We start from the raw sequence: 25647 nt of genomic DNA on the forward strand, positions 1-25647 counted from the left end.
AGTTAGAGCTTCCTCTGTAGGTGCTGGTTTTCTGTTTTCTTCTCTCCTTCAGGCAGAAGTCAGTATTCTTTCATTCCTCTCACCCTGTGTCCGAGACTTCTTGCCCTTTCCACTGTGCTGTGGCACTTGCAACTCCAGAAATGTGTCCAGATGGCTGCGTGCTCCTGAAATAGAGGCTCAACCCCCGAGCCTTTTTGCTGTTAGGCTGCTGTGAGATTGGGATGGTTTCATCCATTGATTCCTTGCTTCTGGGTCCCCAAAGAATCCCGTGAGATCTTCTTGCTATTGCACTTTGGCTGAAAGCAGCTAAATTCCTGCTGGAAGCGATCTTTCCATTGCAAATTCAGATCGGGTGGGAAACCCTGGCAGAGGGTGCCCTCTGTGGAGGAGGGAGGGAGGGGTGCTGCTCTTCCCAGCCTCCCCAGTCCCCACTTCTGCCCTCATCCCCTCTGGTCCAGATCACAGCTTCCCCCCACCATCCTTCCTCATTTCCATCAAAAATGTGACTGCTCTTTGCTTCTGCCACCCAGGCACAGGAGCCACTTTACAGAATGTTTTGTGTAATCCTAGAGAGGAAACCTCCAGGGGAGGATCCTGGAGAGGAAGCCAAGTCCCAGTGGCCCCACCACCACCAAAGGAGCTCCCCTACTCCAATAGCCTCTGCAGCTTGCCGGGTGCGGGCCAAGCTTCTCTCTGCGTCGTCTCATTTCACCTGTCCAGGCAGCCTAGGAGGTAGTACTGCTACCATCCTCCTTTTACCAATTACAAAACTAGGCTCCCAAAAGGTAACCGCACTTGAAACCAGGTCTGTGTGGCTCTAATTCCTTCCCACTAGGATGTACCGCCTCTCCACTGGCTCAAGAAACAGCAGCATCTCTTGGCTCCCACACAAAGTCTAGGTAAAGTAAAGTGAGTGAAGTCGTTCAGTCGTGTCCAGCTCTTTGCGACCCCATGGACTGTAGGAGCCTGCCATGCTCCTCTGTCCATGGGATGTTCCAGGCAAGAGTACTGGAGTGGGTTGCTGTTTCCTTCTCCAGCGGATCTTCCTGACCCAGGGATCGAACCCGGGGCTCCTGCATTGTAGGCAGATGCCTTACCATCTGAGCCACCAGGGCAGTCAAAGGGGAGGTAAAGTAAACGGGGACCCCAACTCTCAGTCGAGGCTCAGAGCCCCATCCTGGAACAGGTGTGGGGTTTATTAGCCCGACTCTAGTTTCCAGATATAGTGAGGCTGCCTGACTGTCTCATCTGTTCCTCTTCCTTTGGCCTCCATGTTCACCAGCCTGGCATACATCTCGCCAGGGTTGCACTCTGCTTGCTGCCACCATGCCCCCACCCCACGGAGCTGATGACCTTGCTCCAGGGCCCTCAGATACACTTGGCTACAGCCACAAAAACTGAGTGCTCTAAAGCGCCAAGGGCCTTCTCTGCTTGATTCTTTTGGTATTGAAATGTAATTACCATAAAATCCACTCGTTTTAGCTGTACAGTTCAGAGGCCTTAGGTATATTTACAAAATTGTGTAATCATCACCACTGTCTAATCCCAGAACATTTCGTCATCCTGGAAAGAAACCCTGTACCCATTAGCCATCACTTTCCCACCCCTAGAAGCCAGTGGTCTACTTTCTGTCTTGAGGGGTTTGCCGATTTCAGATATTTCACATGAATGGAATTATATGATATGGAATCTTTTGTGATTGGCTTCTTTCACTTAGCATGATGTTTTCAGGGTTCACCCTCTTGTAGTATATGGCAGCGCTTCATTTCTGTGTATGAATATCCCATTGTGTGGATAGACCACATTTTGTTTATCCATTCATCACTTTATGAACATTTGGGTTTCACCTTCTTGGCTATGAGTGATGCTGCTACCCACATTGGTGTATACCTCATGATTCTTGTCTCTGAGACTCTTTGTCTGGTTCCCAGCTGTTCTCACCCACAGGGCTGGAGCCTCACATGCTGGGCTCATCCCTGCTGGAAGTCGCCCAGGTACAGAATGTGCCCTGCATGCAGGCTCCCGGCCAAGGAGGGCTTGTGAAGGAGAGAGTCAGTCGGTTGCCTCTGCACCTCAGTGTTGCCCTCAATCACTCAGCAAACATCCTTGCCTGCTTCCCTGTGCCTAGCGTGGCATTAAGTCTAAAGGAAGAGGGCATCTACCCCTGTCAGACACCCACCTACAGCTGCATCGACAGATGACTTAGAGCGGTGGTGCCTCTTACAGCATATAAAACAGTTTATGCAAAAGGCATGGTACTTGGAGACAAGATCTGCATTTAAGTCTCACTGACCTCTCAGTGGTAAAGAATTTTACCAGGTGGCTCAGTGGTCAGCCTGTCAGGCAGGAGACCCGGGTTTGACCCCTGGGTCAGGGAAGATCCCCTGGAGGAGGAAATGGCAACCCACTCCAGTATTCTTGCCTGGGAAACCCCATGAACAGAGGAGCCTGGCCGGCTCCAGTCCACCAGTCACAAAGAGTCGGACACGACTGAGCATGCTCGCACGCACACGTGCCCCCTGTACCTAGCCAGCAGAACTGCAGTGAATTGCTTGACCTCATCAAGCCTCAGTTTCCTCTGCTGTAAAATGGGAGCTACAATATCCAGCTCGTAGTACTGTTTCGAGGATAGAATAAGGTGATGGATGTGGAGGTCCTTTGTCCTGAAACAGACACAGCTACTGCTACAAATACCTGCAGTCCACCTCTGAAAGACCCCATAATCTGCTCTGCCTTGGAAAACTCAGAGAGAAACCTTGACACTTCTAGGGAAACTGTGGAGTAAAAAAAAAAAAAAACATCAAAAAGCAAGAAAATAGCTTAGGGAGGCTGAACCATTCTTGCTCCAGCATATATTATCTACTACTTTTTCCTTTAATTTCATCACCTTATTTGGAATTTCACTCATCAGAGATGCATTTAAAATTATCCTTTCCTTGTCAGAATGCCCACAGTGAGGCCATCACTCCTTCATAGCTTAGGTATGAATTAGTCCAAAAGGTTGGTTTTCTACACCCACTCCACTAGGATCAGTTTCAGGGAAAGAGTGCCAGTGTTTATTAGTGGTGGAAGATGAAAATCAGAGCATCTGTAAGCACAGCATTTTGAGGAGGTAGGCCAGAATGGGGTGCCAGAGGAAAGGCTCCTAGCAATTGTCTTCAACCTCTACTGACCCTTTTGAGAATCTGATGAAAGCTTTATCTTCATCATCGTGAACATCACTGCAGGGGATTTGACCCGTAAAGTCCTAAAGACTGGAAGCCTCCGATTCAGGAAGCAGATGGGAGGATAACATAAGGACCCAGGGATTTGTCACAGGAGGGACTGGGAAGAGTCAATGGAGCACAAAAAGGGAAAAAGCTGAGGAAGTCTATGCTCGCCAGTCTCAGCGTTTACCTGGGTCTAGTTCTGTTCCCTAAAAGCAGAGGAAGATCTCTCATTTTTTCTTCCTGAATCCTGGGGGCATCTCTCTACCAGAACACAGATCTTCAACCAAATCAGTCTTTAAGGCTAGCCCAGAAAACTACCTATTTAAAAAAAACTTGTTTCTAAGGAGAAAGGTGATCTAAGTTCCAAATAATACATCCGTCCACTAACACCTGAGCCTCAGGTGAGAGAGATGATTTCAGCACTCCTAGGACTGGTCATTTAATTGAGGGAATAAATCATACACATCCTCTGAATGGTCAGCCCATGATGGAACCAAGGGCTCTCACACAAATGCTCTTGCAGGGGGTTGGCAACTCAATAGAGGGGAGGGGGTTTGCCCATCTTGCTGACCAGACATGTCCAGCATAGTGTATACAGGACTGGGCATCAGATTCCAAAAGGTCCTTTGACAAGTCATGTCCAGAGAAGGGCAGCCAGGATGGGGACACATCTGTTCAGATGACTCCTACGGGAAGCACGTCACATGATGAGGGCTGAGGGCTGGAGAGTGTTGGTCTGTGGGCCATTTGGGGCAGCCTGTGCAGCAGAAACAAAGACTGTGGAGGCAGACAGACCTGAGATTGAGCCCTGCTCCATTTTTACTTACTATATGACCTTGAATGGGTCAATTAACTTCTCTGATGTCAATTTCCTTTTCATAAAGTGAAGGCAATAATACGTATGTATGGTGAAGATCAATAATATGTTAAAAAGCTCAGTGGCTTACAGAGGTGACGTGGACATGGTTAAAGATATAGGAGGGAAAAAAAGATGCAGGGGGTTGGAAGTCCCTGGTGGTCCAGAGGTTAAGTATCCGCCTGCCAATGCAGGAAATATGGGCTCAGTCCTTGGTCCGGGAAGATTCCACATGCTGCAGGGCAACTGAGCCCAAGAGCCACAACTACTGAGCCTGTGTGCTGCAATTAATGAAACCCACGCACCTAAAGCTTGTGCTCGGCAGCAAGAGAAGCCACTGCAATGGAAAGCCCTTGCACGGCAACTAGAGAAAGCCTGCACTCAGCAATGATGACCCAAGGCAGCGGGGGAATAAAGAGACACAGGGAGTGTGGGTCCCGACTCCGCCACATACACCTGTGTAAACTGGAGCCAGTTTTTAACACTCTGGGCTGAGTTTTCTCGTGTGTAAAATGGGAATAATGATGCCTACTTCATAGATGCCTTGAGATTCAATCAGAATACATGTCAAGTACTCTTACAGGGTACTCTATGCTCTCTAAGTGTTCAAAGTTCTCCAAAAAGCTGTCCGCTTCCAGGGAGTGGCGGCAAGCCCTGTTAGGAGGTGAGGGCAGGTGCTTCAGACCCTGTGTGGCTCTGGAAGACAGTCTCTGCTCTCTGGTTGGACAATAGGGAGGCAGATGAGTTCAACAGAGAAATCCCTGGTCGGGGAACTAAGATCTCACATGCCACGTGGTGCTGCCAAACACTAAAAAATAAAAATAAAATAAAGATTCCACCTGAAAATGGCCAGGGGAGATGTACACCTCCATAGCATCCCCCAAGGAGCCTGAAGGCAGGTTAGCAGAAAATGCCCCATCATATACTCAGGGGCTGGTGCAGTCCCAGCATCAGGGAAATAAACCTATTTGAAAAGAAAGCACATTTGTACATGCGCACAGGGGCTGCTGAGGGGTCTTGCCCTCAGAAAAACAAGCTGTGGCTTTCCCAGAGAGAGAGCTGCTTGCGCTGAGCAGCAGGTTTATTTTATGTTACTGATTTACTTAACAAACACTCATGGAGTGCGCGAGGCTTCCCAGGTGGCTCAGTGGTAAAGAATCCACCTGCCAAACAGGAGACATGAGTTCGATCCTTGGGTCGGGCAGATCCCCTGGAGGGAAAAATGGCAACCCGCTCCAGTATCTTTGCCTGGGAAATCCCATGGACAGAGGATCTTGGCGGGCTACAGTTCAAGGGGTCACAGAGTGTCGGACGTGACTTAGAGTCTAAACAGCAGCAACACGGAGCGCTCCAGGCACCCTTCTAAGCACCTTTCAAATATTAACACGTTGATTGCTATTAAACAGCCTTTGGAAGGTGTATTTGCTCTCCCCGCTTTACAGAAGAGGAAGCTGACACGAGAGCCCAGGGTCTCAAGCTGGTGAGAGACCAGGTTCAAAGCCGGGCAGTCTGATCCTAGAGCCCCTGTTCTTTTTCTTCTTCGGGGTGCCCCAGGGCTTAGTTGCGGCATGCAGCATCTTTAGTTGCGACACACAGACTCTTGGGGCTTGCGGAATCTAGTTCCCTGACCCGGGATCCAACCCGGGCCCCCTGCGCTGTACCTCCAGGGAAGTCCCTAGAGGCCCTCTTCTTTGTCCTTGCCTTCTGCTACAATGCTGCCTCCGAGACCCTTCTAGAGAAGAAGCCAGTGTGGTCAGTGGACTCCTAAGGACCCCCTTCTCCTTCTCATCCCCCCACAAATATGAAACCATCAGTTGTGAGAACAGCACTGTTAACAGGCAGCTGGCCCGGGGAGCCTGAATCACGGACGCCCCCCACCCCCATCCCGCTCATCTGCACACCCACAGACACGCACAAAGGGGATGGTGACAGGTACCGCTTACCCCGGGATCCTATGATCATTCAACGTAGACCTACTGAAGACTTGGCTCAAACCTGGCATTTTCCTCAGCACCGATAAGGTGGGGGTGAAAAGAACGGTGTGGACCCTTTTCTCAAAAACTGCAGCCTGTCTGGTTGGGGTGAAAAACAGATCATCCTTGTAGTGTGTGGAATTCTGGATAGGGTGAGGGCTCAGACCTCATGGCAGTGGGCGGGGTGGGGGGGGGGGTGTTCCAAATGGATTTAAGGGGTTGGGGGCAGGTTAAGGACCAATATTTTACCACTCTGTGGAGGATCGATTGAAATAGAAGCCAGGAGGGAGGGTGAAGAACAGGAAGGGCTTCCCAGGTGGCTCAGTGGTAAGGAATCTGCCTGCCAATGCAGGAGACGAGGGTTCGATCCCTGGATCAGGAAGATCCCCTGAAGAAGGAAATGACAACTCACTCCAGTATTCTTGCCTGGAGAATTCCATGGACGGAGGAGCCTGGCGGGCTATAGTCCATGGGGCCGCATAGAGTTGGACACAACTTAAGTGACTGGAGGAACAAATGAAGAGCAGCAAGGCGGTAGATTATGACAATGAAAAACTATATAGCAATGAACATGAAGGTGATTGCTACATAGAACAACCATGGAAGGATCTCACAACTATACTATGGAGTGAAATGCTACAAGCTGCTAAGTCGCGTCAGTCGTGTCCGACTCTGTGTGACCCCATAGACGGCAGCCCTCCAGGCTCCTCCGTCCCTGGGATTCTCCAGGCAAGAACACTGGAGTGGTTTGCCATTTCCTTCTCCAATGCACGAAAGTGAAAAGTGGAAGTGAAGTCACTCAGTCGTGTCCGACTCTTTGCGACCCCGTGGACTGCAGCCTACCAGGCCCCTCCGTCCATGGGATTTCCCAGGCAAGAGTACTGGAGTTGGGTGCCATTGCCTTCTCCATCCTACATGCTATCTGATTGCTTTTATATAGGATCCAAAAACTAAGCAAAACTAAACCATATTGATTAAGAATGTAACATAGATTGTAAAAGTATAAAGAAAAGCAAAAAAAGGAATTACAAGGAACATCGGGTTATCTTGGGGGAGGATATCTTTGGAGGTGGTGATTGGCAGGGGACAGAAAAGGGGCTTCTGGGGTACCAGTAGAAAGAAATCTCTTTTGTTGACCTGGGTGGTGGTCACATGGGTGTTGGTGACACCACACCAGGCTATGTGTCCCTCAGTCCTCTGTGATTTTCTGTGTGTTCAGTCACTCAGCCATGTCCGACTCTTTGCAATCCCATGAACTGTAACCCACCAGGCTCCTCTGTCCATGAAATTTTTCAGACAAGAGTACTGGAGCGGGTTGCCACTTCCTCCTCCAGGGGATCTTCCCAGCCCAAGGATCAAACCCGCATCTCTTGTCTCCTGCATTGGCAGGCGGGTTCTTTACCACTGAGCCACCTGGGAAGCTGCCATTCTTGTCTGTGTCTGCACGATTGTAAGTGGGGAGGTGAGTGGAAAAGAGAAAGGAATGGAAAAGTGGGACGTCTGAGTCGGGACAGCTGCAGCAGGAAAGGGAGGGTCCCCGGGTACCTTCTGTACCCCTCTCCATTCTAAACCGCTCGTCTCTCCCACTTTAGCGTCTCTGAGGTCAGGGTGTGCCTTGCCATCAATGGCATCTTCTGTGTGATGCAATGTGGCTGTTTCAGGGCCCCTCACCATCCCAGCTGCCTCCCTCTGGCTGGTTTCTGGCCCTGCTAGAGCAGTGGCCACATTAAGAAGTTTTATAGCCACAACAGGCTACATGCACACAGTTGGTCAGGGAGAAGGGAAGGAGGGTGTGGCTGACCCCAGTGTGGGAAAGTGGGCCAGGATAGCAGCTTCAAGCTCTGCTCCAGCGGCAGCTCCATCTCACACCTGCAGGCTGCTGCTTCCAATGCACCATGTCCCTCAGGGATCTGGCCGGCCTCCTGCTTGTCTGCCTGGGTGAGGAGGTGGGTGCTCCCTATTTGGTGGGCTTTGAGTGAAAGAAGTGGCCAAGGGCCCATGTACCAGCCTGGTTTAGTTGCTTTCAGACCCAGGACGCTAGGCGGAAACCCGTGGTTCAAACCGAAAGATGCCTTCAGCTTCACTTTAGCCCAGATGAGACTTGAGTCATGGGGCCCAAAGGGAGGTGTCAGCAAAGAGCTGGGTTAAGTGTCAGAGGAGCTTCCTGATGGCGACTGTGGTATCGTGAAATGCCTCTTCAGCTTAAATCTGGCAGTTCCCTTCCCTAGAAACTGAATATTCAGCTGAACGGTGAAGTCTGGCAGGTGTCACCATGTGGTCCGGAATGAGTTAGCACAGCATGTTCTCATTCAATCATCCTCAAAGTCCAAGGAGTAGGCCCTATCTTGTCATTTTCATCTGAAGCCCAGAAACTGAGGGTGGCAGACATGAAGCAATACATTGCCAAGGTTCTGTGTCTGGTTAAGTGGTAGGTGCAGGACTTGATCTCTGCAAAAGGTGGTACAGGTGGTGGTGTAGTCGCTAAGTCATGTCCCAGTCTTTGTGACCCCATGAACTATAGCCCACCAGGCTCCTCTGTCCATGGGGTTTCCAGGGCAAGAATACTGGAGTGAGTGGCCATGCTCTTAATCAGCAGGCAGCACTGCCCAGTCACATGGGGCTCCCTGCTGGCCTGAGAAGGAGCTGTCATTGTCTGGTCCATCCATGTCTCTTCTAGAGGGCCTCTGTCTTCGCCCTTCCCTCCTGGCTGCGGAGGAGAAGTTCATCCAAACAGTGAGCCGAGGCCCGAGGGCTCACCGCCATCACACTGGATTCCTCTCCCTGCCCCTGGCCCCCAGCCTTTCCGATGGTGCTAAAAGTAGTGCTGACCAAATCAAGGGCTGTCCAGGGGCCAGGGCTATTTTGACTCTGTCCTCAGGAATCATCTGGTCTGAGGCGTGGACAAGCTGGACCGCTCCCACGAGCACTCAGATGGGGTGCCAGGAATGTTCTGGCAACACACCTGTCCCCAAGGCCATGCCAAACCTTGCACTCACCCCCACCCCTCAGCCTCCCCCACCTCCACCGCATGCTTCCTGAGATACCCATCCCGGGAGCCCTGGGGGAGGGGGGACATGCCCTGAAGGAGGATCAGGGCTTTGTGTCTGTATTTGTAAGAGAATAACCAGCCACTTTGGGGGACCCCGCCTCTCGTCCCTTCCCATTAACTTAATCCGTGGATTTATGACATCCACTGAGAATGGAGGCCCGCACTGGAAGTCTCCTTAGAGACAGCAAACTTGATCTGCGGGAGGCTGAAGGACTTCCTTCTCTGGAGATCTTAATAGTGGAAGAAATTTGCCTCTGACAATAAGTCCTAGTGCAAAGCCCCTGCCTGGAAAGCCCGTGCCCTCCATGGCTAAGATGGCTTGGCCATTCTTCAAAGTCCAGCTGAAGCCCACCTCCCCAGAGAAGGCTCCCCTGACTGCTCTGACCACCCAGTGTGTCCAGAAACACACTGCTTCCTTTTTTCTTTTTGGTTGCCCTGGGTCTTCACTGCTGCGGTGGGCTTTCTCTAGTTGCAGCGAGTGGGGGCTGCTCTTTGCCGCGGTGCACGGGCTTCTCACGGTGGCTTCTCTTGTTGTGGAGCACGGGCTCTGGGGCGTGGGCTTGAGGAGTTGCAGCACCCGGGCTCTAGAGCTCGGGCTCAGTAGCTGTGGCAACTGGGCTTAGCTGCTCTGTGGCCTGTGGGATCCTCCCAGGCTAAGGATCGAACCCATGCACCCTGCGTTGGCAGGCAGATTCTTGTCCACTGCACCACCAGGGAAGTCCCCTATACACGCCTCTTTAATAGAGGCGTTCTTCTTTGGTTGAAGCCTTTCCCTCTTAGCTGTGGGCTCCACTGGCGGGTGTCTCTCACTTGGGCCGTAGTGGCTTCCCTGAGTTTGTGGTTGATGCGCCGGCATGGTTGGCAAGGCTCCGGGAACAAGTCAGCCAGCTCCTTCCTGTGCAGGTTCACTCATCTTTCTCATACACAAACACCGAATCTCCACGCCACCTGCTACTGGTCTGGACACTGGAGATGCGGTGTCTGATAAGACAGGTCCGTGCCTGAGCAAACTCCCAGGATAGGGGAGAGATCTGTCACCGTAGAGTGAACTGAAGGCAGTTATTCAAGGGCCGCAGGGACTGACTTGCCCCGGGGAGCTGGGAGAGACCTCACAAAGGACTTGACCTGGGAGCGGTCTTTTGCAGAAGCTCAGAAATGCACGCAGTAGAAAGTGGGGAGATGGAGTAGTCCAGCAGGCGGACAGCATGTGCGAAGGTCTGAAGACGTGAAGGAGCTAGTAGGGCCCGGAAAGGCCAAAACGTCGCTCGGGTTTTTGCTGTATCCTCAGACCAGCTGCCGTGGATGACGCAGAGGCTGCTCGGGTTCTAATGAGGGCCACGGAGATTGAAACTCCACGGGGCAGGGGAGGAGGGCTCAGCCACCACCCCTCCATGGAGGGGGTCAGAGGACACAGAGCTCCTCCTCCTCTGCCGCTGAGGGCTACAGTCTCGTCCCCACCTCCCCCTGCTCCTTCCCTTTTAGATGAAATTGGCTCCTGCGACACCGCTGCGCTTTCCTTGTTAGAATCTTAACATTATGCGGCTCACAAGCCCCAGCTGCCCTGGCAAGGCAGACAGGGTCAGAGGTGTGAGTTAAAACAACACACGATCCTGATTGCTCCAGCCAGGGGATGCTGAGGCCACCGAAGAGGTTGCTTTCCTTTGTCACTGATAATGAGCGTTCCACCGTGGTTGTTGATCTCAAGCTCATCCCTCAGACAGCTTTAAGCACCTTGCCAGCATCATCCAGTAATAGGATGAAGAGCCATCTCTTGTTGAGCACTTTACAAGTACAATTTCATTTAATCATGACATGACTTTTTGATGTAGGGTAAAGCAATGGTCTGGAGATCTCACCGGTTGTCATGACAGAGCAAAAATCTGAATCCCAGTCTTCGGGACTTTAGAAGGCCCAAGCTCCAGTATCTCATACCACCTCAGTAAGGGGATGTTTCCAACCTGAGGACAGCTGGGCCCTCTACCCTAAGAGCCCCCAAACCTCTCCTAGCTGCCTGGGCAAGGCTTCAACCCATTCAGACTCTCATCACATCTATTGCCAGCCTGCCAGGTACCAGGTGGCATGCAGAAGCCTGAGAAAGACCAAAAACACAGAACTGGTCATCATGGGGCTCACCACCCTAACCCACAGCCACCCCCAAGTTTCCCAGTCTTTAATGTGACCTGTTCAGCCTTCCCAGTGCTCTGGGCAGCACCCCACTTCTCCTTCTAAGCTTCTCTGGTGCTCGTCACCCAAATCCCAGCATCTACCGCCTTGTGTCTGCTTCCTTTCACTGGGTGTCATTGTATGTCATTGACATCATGATGTCATCTGTGCGTTATGTACATGTGGAGGGCACTGGGAATACATTAATAAGATGAATAATAAGAGCTGGTCTTTGCCCTCATGAAGCGCAGGTCGCGATACAGACAAGCATGGAATCAGTGCAGGGACTGAAGGCCCCGGCCCCGTCCTCACTCACCCGCCTCCAAAGACACTGGCTGCATGTCGCAAAGTGGCAGCGTGCAGTGATGGGGGGAGCCCGGGCCACAGTCAGGAGAACCGAGTTCCGACTGACGCCACCATCTGGGGGGACAATGGAGCTGGTTCTTCAGTTTCCTCACCTGTAAAGTGGGAAGAACAACCCCTAACCTGCCCCCTACTGAGTTTTAGTGAGGTGCTTTTATTAAGTGAAATTAGTGCATGAAAGCATTTCACAGGCTGTAAAATATTATACAATTTGTAGTTGTCCTTATATTTGTCTTCTGTCTCCTAGGATGCCTATAGGAATCTGTGCACAGAGCAGATATTCAGTAAATGTCAGTTAGTGTAAATTAAACGGATTCATTCACCCCATTTACCGCCTTCTGAGAGTCCCCTGGGCTTTTGAGGCCACTGTAAATCCTGATACTGATAATGCTTGACCTACTTGCTTGGGGGTGGTCTGGAGGATGTGACGATGCTGTGGAAGAGATCACTATTGAACTGTACCGGCTCCTAGGAAACCACTTGGTCCCCCACCAAAGGGGGGCTGGGCTGAGGGTGGGTGGCCCTCCTTAGGCACAGAGCAGCCTCCTTCTTTCTGGGATACAAATGTTACCCTTTCACCTGTTTGGGCTTCCAAACCACTGAGGCTGCCTGCCCGGGACACTGCCTAAGTCATGCGTGTGGTCTCTAAGGGGACCAGGTTACCACGTGCCCACCCCTCACTAGCTCTTTGCCTCTCATTTCAGCACCCCTACCCCACGGAGGATGAGAAGAGGCAGATCGCAGCCCAGACAAACCTCACCCTCTTGCAAGTGAATAACTGGTGAGTGAGCATCACCTGCCCAGAGGCTCTCAGACCCGGGGCCACTTGCTCAGCAGGGGGATGCACAGCAGGGGAAAAGGTGGGAGTGCCCAGGTCACTTCAGTCTCGGACCCAGTCACCGCACCAACCTTCCCATGTTGGCTGGAAACAGAAAAGCTGAAATCGACACCTATAGCTTCATCTGCAGCTTCTCAGCGCCCTCTGCTGGGAAACTGTGTCAAGAACATCACGGAAACCTTGATGAATAGACACACAGGCCTGGCTGCATCCCAGGCCCCAAGGCCCCCAGGGGTTATCTGGTCTCCTCACCACCTATGTAAACAGAGCTCAAGCTAAAACATTCTGCAGAGCTGGGAGCAGGAAGGAGGGAGGAGGCAACAGTCCTGACCCACAGGGCTCCCCGTGCTCCCTCCTCTGTGGCTGGCTGGGGTGTCACGGGAATCTCAGAGGGCAAGGTCTGGTGGGCGGGAGTGGACCCTTGGCTCCCCAGAGAGAGGTCAGAGGTTAGTGCTTTTGACTAAGGAGCTCTTCCTTCGCGGTTCAGTCCTGACGGGTCTGGAGCAGATTCCCAGGCCTTCTCACGCGTTCATCCCAACTTGTGGTCCCCAAGCCCCTGGTGAACTCACAAGCTCCTCAGTGCCCAGGGCTCATCCCTGCTGTGCTTTCATACCCTGAACCAGACCCCCAGCCTGCTCCATTCGAGGACCTGCTGGTGGGAGTCCAGAAGCAGCTTAGTACTCTCTGCACATGTGTGCACACACGCATGTGCACCTGCACACATGCTCACACGTGCATACACTTACATGTGCACACACAAGCTCACATGTACACGTTCATGGGTGTGCACATGCACATGCACACACGGACACATACATGCACGTGCATGCCCATATGTGCCCATGCATGCACAGACCTGCATGTGCAAAAATATGCTCACACCTGCACACATGTGCATGCGTGTGTGTCCATGCACACGTGTGCACAGAGGACATGTACACATGCATGTATGCGCACTCACACACACACATGCATCCGCACACGTCACATGTACATGCACATGTGTGCACCCACGCACACATATGCAGTCACATGTGCACACATGTGCTCACACCTGCGCGCACACACTCCCGCCCCCAGTGGTGGCTGACCTGTCTCCCTCTGACCCTGGGGCAGGTTCATCAATGCCCGACGTCGCATCCTGCAGCCTATGCTTGATGCCAGCAACCCCGACCCTGCCCCCAAAGCCAAGAAAATCAAGTCGCAGCACCGGCCCACCCAAAGATTTTGGCCCAACTCCATCGCCGCAGGGGTGCTGCAGCAGCAGGGCGGTGCCCCAGGGACAAACCCTGATGGTAAGAACTGGGGCTGAGGGTACTCTAGACCCGGGGGTGGGGGGTGGCAGGGGGGCTCCTGAAGCTCCTACCCTCCCGGTCCCCACCGAAGGATGTACGTAAGCCTGAAAGAAGGGGATTTTTTGGTATATATTTTAACAAGTCCAAAGCAATCTCACCAGAATGAGTTGGAGTCCACTGGTGGGCATCTGAGTTCGTGTCTGCTCAGCAGAGCCCCTCTCCTCACTCCCACAGCCACCCGAAGTCTCTTAGCACCAATCCCTGTCTTCACAGTCCCCCAGGAGCCAGGGCCATCTATAAATACCGAGGCAGGCAGCTGGCTTGTGAACGGAGGCCAGGAAGAGTTTTGTTTTCCCAGCTTCTCCATCACACCCTCCGTATACACTTTTCTAATTGCCGGTCGCCTGGTGCACAATGAATAATTCAATGAGCCATGAGCCAGGCATTTTATAGCTTGGCATGTGAAGCTAGCTCTGTGTGGGAAGTGGAGTGGAGGTGTACACGTGTTCGTGCCTACCTTCATGTATGCATGCATGTAGATGGCTGTGAACCAGTTTCTATGTGGTGGGCAACAGTCTTATGAGGTAGAGTGGAAATCAATAGATTCCGAGCCAGACTCACCAGGGAGAGAAGCTCAGCAGTGTCATGCCTGACTGTGTTGCTTTGAGCTAATGACTCAACTGTCTGAGACTATTTCCTCCTTTTTCGAGTGGGGATGATAATACCTACTTACAGAATTCTTCGAAAGGCAACAGTGTCTGCCACACTTGCCCAGAAGATGGCAGGAAGTGGTACCCAGGAGTGCTGCTGCCTGGGATGGGGCAAGGGGTGGCTGACAGGTGAATGGACAGGAGACTTCACACCAGGGAACTGTCCAGCATAGGCGCTCACCACCCCATCCGCTGGGGCTCCTGGGCCTGATCCTGGCCTTCTCTCCCGTAGGGTCCATCAACCTGGACAACCTGCAGTCCTTATCCTCCGACAACGCCACCATGGCCATGCAGCAGGCTATGATGGCGGCACACGACGATTCACTGGACGGGACGGAAGAAGAGGAGGAGGACGAGATGGAAGAGGAGGAGGAAGAGGAACTGGAGGAGGAGGCGGACGAGCTGCAGACAACGAATGTCAGCGACCTGGGCTTGGAACACAGTGACTCCCTGGAGTAGCCGAGCCGCCCAGATGGAACTGGTCACCGAGGGGGAGAGGAGCGTCATCAGAGGGCTTCGGAGTGGGGGGGAAGGGGACGGGGCAGGCAGCACAGAGGAAGTTGGGCCCTGGCTTCCCGGAATCAGTAGCTGGAGGAAATGCACAGGAAACACCCGCTCCTTCCCAACCACCAAGCTTCACCGAGAACCCCGGCCCCGCTTCCCTAGGACTGCAGAGGACTCGGCGTGGCAGGGCCGGTCGAGCAGCCTGGACGGAGAGGCAGGAGTGAGATCTGGACTCACCGCATCCCTGAGGACAGAGGGCACCCACGGCACCCCCCCACCACTGAAGGACTTGAGTGGTTTACAAGCCCCGCGCTGGGACATGGGTCAGTGCTGTTCACGGAGTGAGCCTCTGCCAGGGAACCGAGTCAGGAGGAAAGAGACAAAGTGGGTCTGGGCTCCTCCTCCACAGGGTCCTCGGCTCCTTGAGAGACACTCAAGGGCAGGAGGGAACCGGAACGCATGACCCGTGGCTGCAGGGAGAGGGGCGCCAAGGCGTTGCGTCCTGTAGAATAAGATGGGACCTGGATTCTCTAGGGCTCCCCTCGGTCCTCCACGGCCCATGGACTTGGTAGAGGGGGACGAGAGCCGTTAGAGTCTTCTCTCTCTCTCTCTCTCTCTCTCTCTCTGTCTCCTGGAAATCAGTGGTGAGCTGGTGAGCTCAAATTATAGGAGGTTAAATGGAGGCCCTTCACCTGGGTTGGCTCCAGGACACAAGGAGATGGCAAGACCTGGGCTAGGAGCCATATCAAGGTGACTTTGGGAACCACAGCCGTCCCCAGGTGGTCAGTGGCGTCTTAGCCCAGATGTCCCAGCCCTGGGATGGAGCTCTCCAGACGTTCCACGCCTTCCATGGGCTGTTGGAGAGGGTGGAGCCAGGTTAGCTTGGCAGCTGTCCACCCCTCCCACCGCTCGCCGTTGTCCCTCTGCCCCCAGGCTGGCTCCACCAGCCTTCATCCTCTCTTCTTCGCTCTATCCTTCCGAGAAGGCAGAAGAAACTTTGGAAAGAAGCATCCAGCCCAGGGGGAAGCCAGGGGTTGGAGAAGGTGCTAGCTACATCCCCCTTCCCATCAATATCCAAAGTGTGGGGGAGGTGCCCACCCACCCGCCTCACAGTTCCACACACCATCCCCACCACAGCCCTGGAGGAACCTGGGCTCCACAAGGAGGAGGAGTCTTCCCACCATCTGCCGGGACACACAGCCCCCACCCCAACCCCCAGGTCCCCAGGATTGGCACCCCGCCCTCCTGTTCCCTCCCATCCCTAAGGCTGTGAACCACAGGACTGATGACACGTGTGTTTTCCATTGAATTTAATTTAATGGACTTGCAGCTTCATTTGTCAGTTGTGCGTTGGCCATCTCCGGCAGCGGCAGGATGTGAGTTGGCTGCTGGGCTCAACTCGAGGGCCCCCTTGCAGGGCCCTATAAAGTGGAGCAAAAGGATGGTGGCTTTCCTGAGGTCTCCCTGAAATGAATGTATTTCTTCCCCCAAAAGAGCTGATATTTAATGTTTTAATAGGGATTTTTGAGAAACAAATAACCTTATTTATAATCTGGGTGATCCAATCATTTTTTTACTCCCTTTTGATGCCATAGGTAGAGGAAAGTCTAGCTTTTTTGGCGTGAGACTTTTGCAACGTGCCGTGGGATAAAATACATTTCCTGTTCTGCTTCATTTTTCTTGTTCATACACACACGCGCGCGCTCACACACACACATACACCCTTCCACTTATCACTTTGGACAGGCATCCCACCCCGCACACTTGCACACACGTGCCCACACATCCTCCTCCCAGCCCCCCTCCACCTGCCTAATGTTATGCAACCTCTTCTGATGTATCCACCAAACCAGTACTGAATGTGGCCGAGTTTTCAGTAAACCTTATTACCTACTGTAATTCTGGTGCGTGATTCTCTTTTCATGTGGTTAAGGGTTGGGGGACCCTGGACCATAGGAAATTTGGAGGCCTCAACATAACCCTTGTTCACTCGACTACCCATGAAAGGGGCCAAGGAAGAGGGCTTTCTGGGTGTCCTCAATTTGCCAGTCTGGAGAGGAAGATGGCCAACTTGGGCACAATCACCGCAGAGGTATCTGCTTTAAGACAGAGAGCAGAAGACAGGCGGAGGCTCTGCACTGCCCTCTCCTGGCAGTCTGCTGTCATAGCAGGGGAGCTCAGAACTCGGTCCCCTCTTCCACCTCTCCCAGCCCTCAAAGACCCTTGCTTATCCCACCTCCATCCAAGCTGGTGCCACCACTGCCCATCCCCCTGCCTCACATGCCCCTCTCGTCCTATCTATCCCTCATGTGAAAGGCCCCAGGGATCAGGAAGGATGGGCAGTCTTGACTGCCACATTGAATCCAGGAGCTGTGTTCGGAAGGGAGCCTGCCCTTTGAACCCCAGAGTTCAGGGCTGTATTCCCTGGGGCAGGAAGAATTTGAGAGGCAGCTAATCTCCCTGACTGAGAGGCAGTCTTGTTACTTTCATCCTAGAGGTTTCCTTACCTGGGCCCTGAGCTGAGATGTCCCGGCATGGGTTTAGAATTCTTTGTTCCCATTGGCAAAGGCTGGCGAGTTTATGCTTAACTGTGGACACCCTCTGGCCAGGATGAAGATGGGAAAGGGGGAGATTTCAGAGGTGGAAGGGTAGGTAGCCGTCTCCTGGGTCCCCGCCCTCCCAGAACTGAAACCCTGGCCACATCTGGAAAGTGCCACACAGACCCCACCTCTGGGCAGCAGAAAAAGCCTCCAAAGCCACAGGAAAATGAGACCTGGAACCTCACCCCTGAAAGCCAGGAAGATGGCTTTCAAAGCAGTGATTTCCAAGGAACAAACTTTTTCCCCTCGTTCTGGTTAGTTTTTTAAATTATGAAAGTATGATAACACATTTACAGGAGACTTGGAAAATACAGAGCAGAGTTACATATAGTTCCACTATATATGACAATTATTTTTTGAAGGAGATAAATTAAGATTTTTTTTTAGTTAGAGTTAAGGAACACACTCTTGAGATATAGCCAGCTTAGTCTAGGATGAACTCCATAGTATACTTTGTTAAAATGGTTTCATAATGTGAATTAGTATATAAAAGCCTCTGAAAGGTGGTCCTACAGGAAAGAAACCTGTTTAACATGCTCTCCAAATGTATTTATCTTTTGTTTTTCAAGTAATAGCTAATCAATCGTACTAGCATTGCACAAAACGCATTTTAGGAAACACACCGCTGAGAAATTATGTAATAGCCTGAACCCAGCCTCTTCCACCCCTTCCTAAGTTTTTCTCTCAAGTTCTACCATCTTTCATACAAAGCGGCTAACTTAAGAAGTGGTCTCCTAAATCATCTGAGATGTGGGTGGTTGTGTTGTGAGAAGGCAGCAACCTCTGTCTGCGCTAGACCCCAACCCTATCCAACCCACGGAGATGTCTCGAAGTCCATGTGGAAAGAAGAGAGATGGGACAGTGTGGGGTGGGGAAGAGGAAGATCTCCTTTATCCTCAAGACGGAGCTGTGATATCCAGGCCCTGGGAAACGTTCAGACTGACTTCTGGCCCCAACCCCCCAAACCCATCAGGGATGACCTGATTGGAGATTCCTGCCCAAGAAAGTTTGTGACTAGAGCGTAACTTCCTGGACCGTGTGACCTCTCTGCTGCCTTGCACGTGACCAGATGAGGGCAGTGACTGTCACAACACAGCCAGCCCGGACTCATTCAATCAAGTATTAATTGGGCACCACCCTGTCCCAGGCAGTTTTAGATACTGAGACTACCGCTGAGATCAACGAAGACACAGTTCTTGCCTTCAGGGAATTCACACTCTAGGGGAAGATTGAGACTGAAAGAGAACTCATCATATCCTCATAATGGCTGAGCTATGACCATATCCTAGACAATAACCTCCAACTTGGTCATTCAGAGCTGCAAACAGGAGACACTTAGGTCAAATCCAGCTTACAGTCATGCTTTGTTTGGACCATGCACTGTTTTGGAAAATTTGGGGGCCAACATTTAAGTCAGAAGTTTGCACGTAAAATGCAGATCCCTGATTCCTCTCAAAAAATCGAGCAAAGAGGCAACTTAGGACCTAGATTCCCACCCAGCCACAGCTGACGGTAGTTGAGTCACTGCAGGCCCTGACAGTGTGGCCTGCAGGCTGTCGTGACATCGGCCACTCCTGGGGTCTCCCAATGCGGAGCTTGAGGGTCAGCTGCTGTTTGCTACTGGGCTGCCATTCTTCGGTTGGCTCATTGGCTAATTATGTTTTCTCCCCTCTTTTTTCCTTTTTTTGCCTTTCCCTCCAATATTTGAGCAGTTGTCTTTGAAAAGGAAAATCGGGGCTTCCCTGGTGGTCCAGTGGTTAAGACTTTGAGCTTCCAATGCAGGGGGTATATGTTCCATCCCTGCTCGGGGATCTAAGATCCCACATGACCTGCAGCCAAAAAAAATAACACAATAAATTTTTTAATTAAAAAATAAATAAAGAGGAAAACATATCTCTATACCCATTGTTCCATCCAGAGTGAGAAAGCAAGATAATCCAAGAGGGCTCTGCATTTAAAAAAAAAAAAAGGGGTGGGGGGGAAGAATATATTTGCCTATGGAAGAGAAGAATCTCCTACCTTTAACTGCAGAGGTACCTGTGTCTTATAACCAAACGCCTTCAGTCCTGTGTTACCTGCCTGCCTGACCTCCAGAGGGAGTCATGAGCCTTGGGGCAAAGAAGCCACGGGGTTGCTTGTGCTATACGCAGAACAGGTCGCACAACAACTAGATCGTTCCCAGATTCTGATCAAGATGCTGAAGACTTTGAGAAACACTGCTCTCAGAAAATCGCTCTCAGTTGTCTTTTAGAAGTGCCTTGCTTTATAGCTGCTCCCATGAATTTCCTTCTGCTAAACACACTAAACCTCCTGAGCCTGTTACATCATTCAGCGAGCTTTCAAGGATGGCTACTATGTGCCTGGCATCGAATGAGGGACAGAGGGTGATTCAACTCTGCAGAGTATCCTGGGGCAAGGGTCACAGGGGACTGGCAGAAAGAATGCCGATAGCATCAGACTCCACACGTTTTTATGTGCTCGTGTGCTCAGTCGCTCAGTCACATCTGATTCTTTGCAACCCCATGGACTGTAGCCCTCTAGGCTCCTATGTCCATGGGATGTCCCAGGCAAGAATATCGGAGTGGGATGCCATTTCCTTCTCCAGGGCATCTTCCCGACCCAGGGATCAAACCTGCATCTCTTGCGTCTTCTGCATTGGCAGGCGGATTCTAAACCACTGGGCCACCTGGGAAGCCTCATATGTTTCCATATTTCTATGGTGCTGTCTTATTTTTATCCCTCAGACCAGGCAGATTTTTTTTTTTTTGGCTGCACCATGAAGCTTGGGAATCTTAGTTCCCCCTTCAGGGATCAGAACCCCGAGTCCCCTGCAGGGTAAGCATGAAGTCTTAACCACTGGATGGCCAGGGAAGGCCCCAGGCCGATTTTATTATACCACTGTCAAGTATACCTTACACTTTTATATTTCTCAGCCTCTCTCTGGGCCAATCTCATTTAGCCCCTTCGCAAATTAAATGCATCTCATTAAACCAAACCCATTTAGGACAATGCCCTTCAGGTGTGTGCATCTTAGTACATCTTTCATTTTAAGACAAGTGTTTGATTTATTTTTCATCTCATTACACTCTTTAAAATTATGTGCATCTCATTACTCAGTGCACTGAGACGACTTATTTCAGGTGTAGACATTACACCCAGTATTATCAGGCAAGAATTTTTTTTTTCATTTCATTACAAGCCTGACAATTTATGTACATCTCATTATAATCAGCCGTTTAAGACAATTCCCTTCAGTTGTGTACATCTCATTATACCTTTTCATTTTCAGATTTTTTTTCATCTTATTACACCCAAGCATTATCCAGAGCACTCACATCAGGTATGTAGTTTTCTCATCCACCTGTTCTTTCGTGAATTTCTGGGTGGTTGTTCCCCCAATGGTACTGCAACATTTTTATGACATCAGACTCATGGAAGGCCAGCTCTGCCCACCTGCGGGCCTCCCATGGCTCCTCTGCAGCCAAGGAAGAACACTGGATTCCCCAGGATTCAGGGGAGACTCTGGCAATACCCGCCCTCACACACAGGGACCATCTAAATTCACTTCCTCGCTTGTACAGAGAGAAAGCGAGAAGGGACGATCGCTAAGTTCGCCTTCAGTGGATCCTCTATATGGTCTTACAGACGACAGTACCTCGGGTCCCCAGCGTCTCCTGGGGGTGCTGCTCCTCTGTCGGGAGCCCCCACCCTGCCAGAGAAGCTGAGACCACATCACCACCCAGGCCCCCAGCAGCCAGGCTTCTCCATACTTCCTGCCCTTTTGACTCTATGGTGCTCGGTATCCACATGGGGTCAGCATTTTGGAAGGAGATGAGATAACCCAGCACTCTTGTGATGAAATTCCCGAGCACCTCCCGGCCCAAGGCCATCTTCATCTCTGACCCCCTCAACTCCCACCCTTGGGCTACTCCGCTGAGTGGTAGAATTGCTGAGGCGGCACCTTAGAATTGCTGAGCAGGTTTTTGGAGGTGCAGGCACCCCTGTTCTATACTTGATCTGCTATAGCAGACCCTCCAACGGTAGGGCCGAGGTCAGTGCATTTTGAATAGCACCCCAGAGATGTCGAATCGCTGTCTCACCCAAGCCTGATTTCAGAAAAAGCTCTGCGGCCAGTCGCTCTGAACTTGAAAGAGCCTTGTGACCCTCAGAACTGTCCCCTCCAGCGGTCTTTGCAGGTGACAAGGATCCAAGCCTAGAGTGAAAACGATCGTTCCTCAGTCCCGGAAAGGGAACTAAAGGTCATTAAACCCAACTTTCTCACCCTCTGTGGGAACCCCATCCACAGCATTGTAAATTGTCATCCACCTTTACCATCCACATCCAGCGAGGGAACCCAGTGCCTCCCAGGGATCCCTGCAACCTCCACCCTGCGAGCTGAGAGCTGCCCTCTGGCGGCAGGGGGAGGAAGCGGCGGTCTTCCAGGGTTACCTCCTATGCGAGAGACTGCAACGCCTCTCCCCAATCTCTAGAGTGGAAGTTGTGTCGGACTCGTTGCGACCTCGTGGACTGTACAGTCCTTGGAATTCTCCAGGCAAGAATACGGGAGTGGGTTGCCATTCCCTTCTCCAGGGGATCTTCCCAACCCAGGATCGAATCCAAGTCTCCCTCATTGCAGATGATTCTTTACCAGCTGAGCCACCAAGGAAGCCCAAGAATCTGCTGAAATGCAGGAGACACTGGCTCGATCCCCAGGTGGGGAAGATCCGCTGAAGAAGGGATAAGCTACCCACTCTAGCATTCTTGAGAAATCAGAACGTGATCCAGCTCTTTGCTTGTCTCCTTATGCAGGAGAGCCCAGAGGCCACAGGTTCTAGAATCAGATGGTCCACTACTAAGCAGGATTTAGGGAGCATAAAGGTTGAGGTGGGGCTGATTTCAGGGGAACAGGCCACACCCTGTATTGTTTTGGTCTTGTTTTCAGGTCTTCTGTGACCACTGGATTGAAAAAATGATGAGGCTCAAGAGGCCCTAGGGCTCAGTTCTTTCTCTTACGTTTCTTGAAGTTTACCAGCAAAAACAAAAGTCACAATTTATCGAGCACTTTGCCTATATGCTATATACTGTAAGTGATTCAAAACAACCCTGAGAGAATTACTGGGATTATTGCTAATATTAATATTCCCATTTCTAAAATAAGGAGATGTGTGCATGCTAAATCACTTCAGTCATGTCCGACTCATTGCAACTCCATGACCTGTAGCCCGCCAGGCTCCTCTGTCCATGGGATTCTCCAGGCAAGAATACTGGAGTGGGTTGCCATGCCCTCCTCCAGGGGATCTTCCTGACCCAGGGATCAAACCCGTGTCTCTTATGTCTCCTGCACTGGCAGGTGGGTTCTTTACCACCAGCACCACCTGGGAAGCCCCAAAATAAGGAGATAGAGAAATTAAATTTCTCAAAAATTATTCAGCAAATATGTAGTAGAGCTGGGATTTGACCCCAACCCTCAAACCCACACTCCTTGACTGAGATAATTTGCCTCCTGAGCTTTGGCCTGACCAGGGCTGAGCTTCAAGACCAAGGGAGGAGACTCCTCTGGTCCCTGAATTCCTCGGAGGTCCATGCATCCCCGCATCTGCCTTTGCTTTCCTCCTCTTAGTTTCCAAGATGAAACAGCCTTCAAAGACATGGGGTCCAGGACTTCCCTGGTAGTCCAGTGGTTAAGCCTCTGTGCTTCCAATGCAGGAGGCGCTGGTTCAATCCCTGGTTGGGGAACTAAGATTTCACATGGTGCACAGTGCAGTCAAAGAAGTTTAAAGAAGTAGGATCCAAACCTTAGCTGATCCAAACAAATCATCTGCCCACTAATCCACTGGCTCCCACTGGAACCGTTTACATTTGGGAGGAGGGGCAGGACATAAACTCTTAAGAAATTTCTCTGCACACTTTTCCAGTAGAGATGGATGTGCGAGATCAGTGATCTGAGTGATGACCGCAGACCTCCCTCCCTCACTTCCGGCCTCTGTAGATAATGCCCCCCCTCCCCCGCCCCTGTTCTGTTCAGAGGGCAAGGCCAGACTCCTGGGTTTTTTAGGCTAGAATACCGAGGGCTTCCCTGCTGGCTCATCAGTCAAGAATCCACCTGCAGTGCAGGAAACCCAAGTTGGATCCCTGAATATAGAAGATCCCCTGAAGGAGGAAATGGCAACCCACTCCAGTATTCTTGCCTGGGAAATCGCATGAACAGAGGAGCCTGGTGGGCTACAGTCCATGGCGTTGCAAAGAGTCAGACACAACCGAGGGGCCGAGCATGCACGCACTGGGAGTAAAACCAGGTTGAAAGATGGAAGAAGGACAAAGAGACGGGAGCTTGTCTCTGGGACAGAGAATGGAGCATGGAGCCTAGACAAAGTGGGGGAGGCTGCTGAGAGCAGAGGGCAAGCCCGGGGACCCCAACATGGTCAGGTCTGGAATGCTCTAATCGGAAAAACAAAATGGTCTGTTCAAGGAGGAGGGGAGAGAGAAGTGGAAATACATGTGACTGGAGGACAGACCCCTGGCCTTTCACTGACTCCCCTCTCTGGTTCTGTGATTCATTTTCCTGTTCTCTGGCAGTTGGAGAGTGAAGAGAGAACCAAGACGGGGACTTAGGATAGGGGAAGGAGAGAGAGGGAGGGAAGGGGAGAGAGAGGGGGACTAGATGTGCTTGTATCTCTGGGGTTTTTCAGACAAAGCTATTATCAAAATGCCAACCAGCTCCTGCCTGGCCGATTTGCATATTCCATGCTGTGCTCTTTGAAGCAGGATGAATATGCATGAGGGCCTGGGTGGGAGTGTGGAGCTGCATGGCTGTGGGCTAAGGTGGCTCATTGTTCTTTTAAAAGAAAGGCATTAATATGAAGCCAAGCACCTTCCTGGTCAGCAGAGTGGCCTCTGCGTCCACCTCTCTGGTGAAGAGAGGAAGACAGCAAAGCTGAGGCTCAGACAGAAAGCCTAAGGACTCTCCTCTCATCCTCCCAAGAAAATAAATAATCAGGCCCCAACAAGAATGCGAGTGTCTCTTCTCCAAGAGCAGCATCTAATTACTCTCCCCTCCACGCATACTAATCGTGGAGGCTGGCCCTGGTGAGAGTCACCTCTCCTGGCTCTCTTAGAGATGAGGCCCCCATCTCCCAATTCAGGCTTCTGCTGAAGAGGGGTGGGCCCCGGCGCCCCCTGCTCCTGGCCTTTGGTGAGATGAAGTGCTCTGCATAATGGGGCCATGGGAGGAGTCCCTAGGACACAGTGGTACTCAAAGGCCAGAGAACAGACTCATCACATCCATTGGGACTTGGCTCGTCATTCATCCTAAGACATCCAAAAGGAGTGCACCTTCTTGGATTTTTTGCATCCCTTGCCTGACCTCTAAGTGAAGACAGTTCTAGTCCAGATAATACTCCAGTGCATAGGCAAAAGGTTTATTTCATTTAAAAAATCCAATTTATCCCACAAAACGTATTGCCCCAACACCCTTCCCTTTGGGTTTTCTTTCTGAGATACCTCATCTGTCTCCCGCACTGAAGCAGAGGCACAAGATGAGGGAGTGTGTGGACAGTCCATGTGGACAATAGCTTGTCCTCACAGGGTCATTGTGGCTCAGCTGGTAAAGAATCCACCTGCAATGCAGGAGACCTAAGTTCGATCCCTGGGTTTGCAAGAACCTCTGGGGAAGGGAAAGGCTACCCACTCCAGTATTCTTGCCTGGAGAATTCCATGGACTGTATAGTCCATGGGGTCACAAAAAGTTGGACACGACTAAGCAAATTTCACTTTCACAGGATCATTTGTTTCAACTCTACACAACTGAAGGCTGGCGTCAAGCCCCACAGGGACATTTCCTCACCAAGGCTGGATCAGATTAGGCTTTGCAAACCCACATGGAGGCCTTTAGTTGATGGAGACAAGCCTTGGTAAAGGAGCCCGCTGGCCAGACCAAGTTCTACCTGCCCAGGAGGGCACTCTGGAGGACTTGGCTCCCCAGTGCCCTGGCTGAGTGTGGACACCCTAGGTGGACTTGAGTTTTGCCGTCCAAACTGACTGGGGCTTGAAGAATCATCTGCCCTGGGATGACTCCTGAAAGATGAGGA

The 25647-nt window shown here is 51.5% G+C and overlaps 1 protein-coding gene across 4 annotated transcripts in view; it reads left to right on the plus strand.

Moving 5' to 3' along the window:
* The window catches only part of PKNOX2 (PBX/knotted 1 homeobox 2), a 289146-nt gene extending 272293 nt beyond the window's left edge, over window positions 1-16853 (plus strand). For all 4 annotated transcript variants that reach the window (XM_065937335.1, XM_065937338.1, XM_065937336.1 and 1 more), the window contains 3 exons: window positions 12318-12394; window positions 13568-13746; window positions 14689-16853. In XM_065937335.1, coding sequence (XP_065793407.1) covers window positions 12318-12394; window positions 13568-13746; window positions 14689-14915 — 483 coding nt within the window. In that variant the 3' untranslated portion in view covers window positions 14916-16853. The remainder of the gene's footprint in view (window positions 1-12317; window positions 12395-13567; window positions 13747-14688) is intronic.
* The last annotated feature ends 8794 nt before the right edge of the window (window positions 16854-25647 follow it).

The sequence above is a fragment of the Muntiacus reevesi genome, chromosome 5 (genome assembly GCF_963930625.1).
Source record: "Muntiacus reevesi chromosome 5, mMunRee1.1, whole genome shotgun sequence".
NCBI classification, from domain to species: domain Eukaryota; kingdom Metazoa; phylum Chordata; class Mammalia; order Artiodactyla; family Cervidae; genus Muntiacus; species Muntiacus reevesi.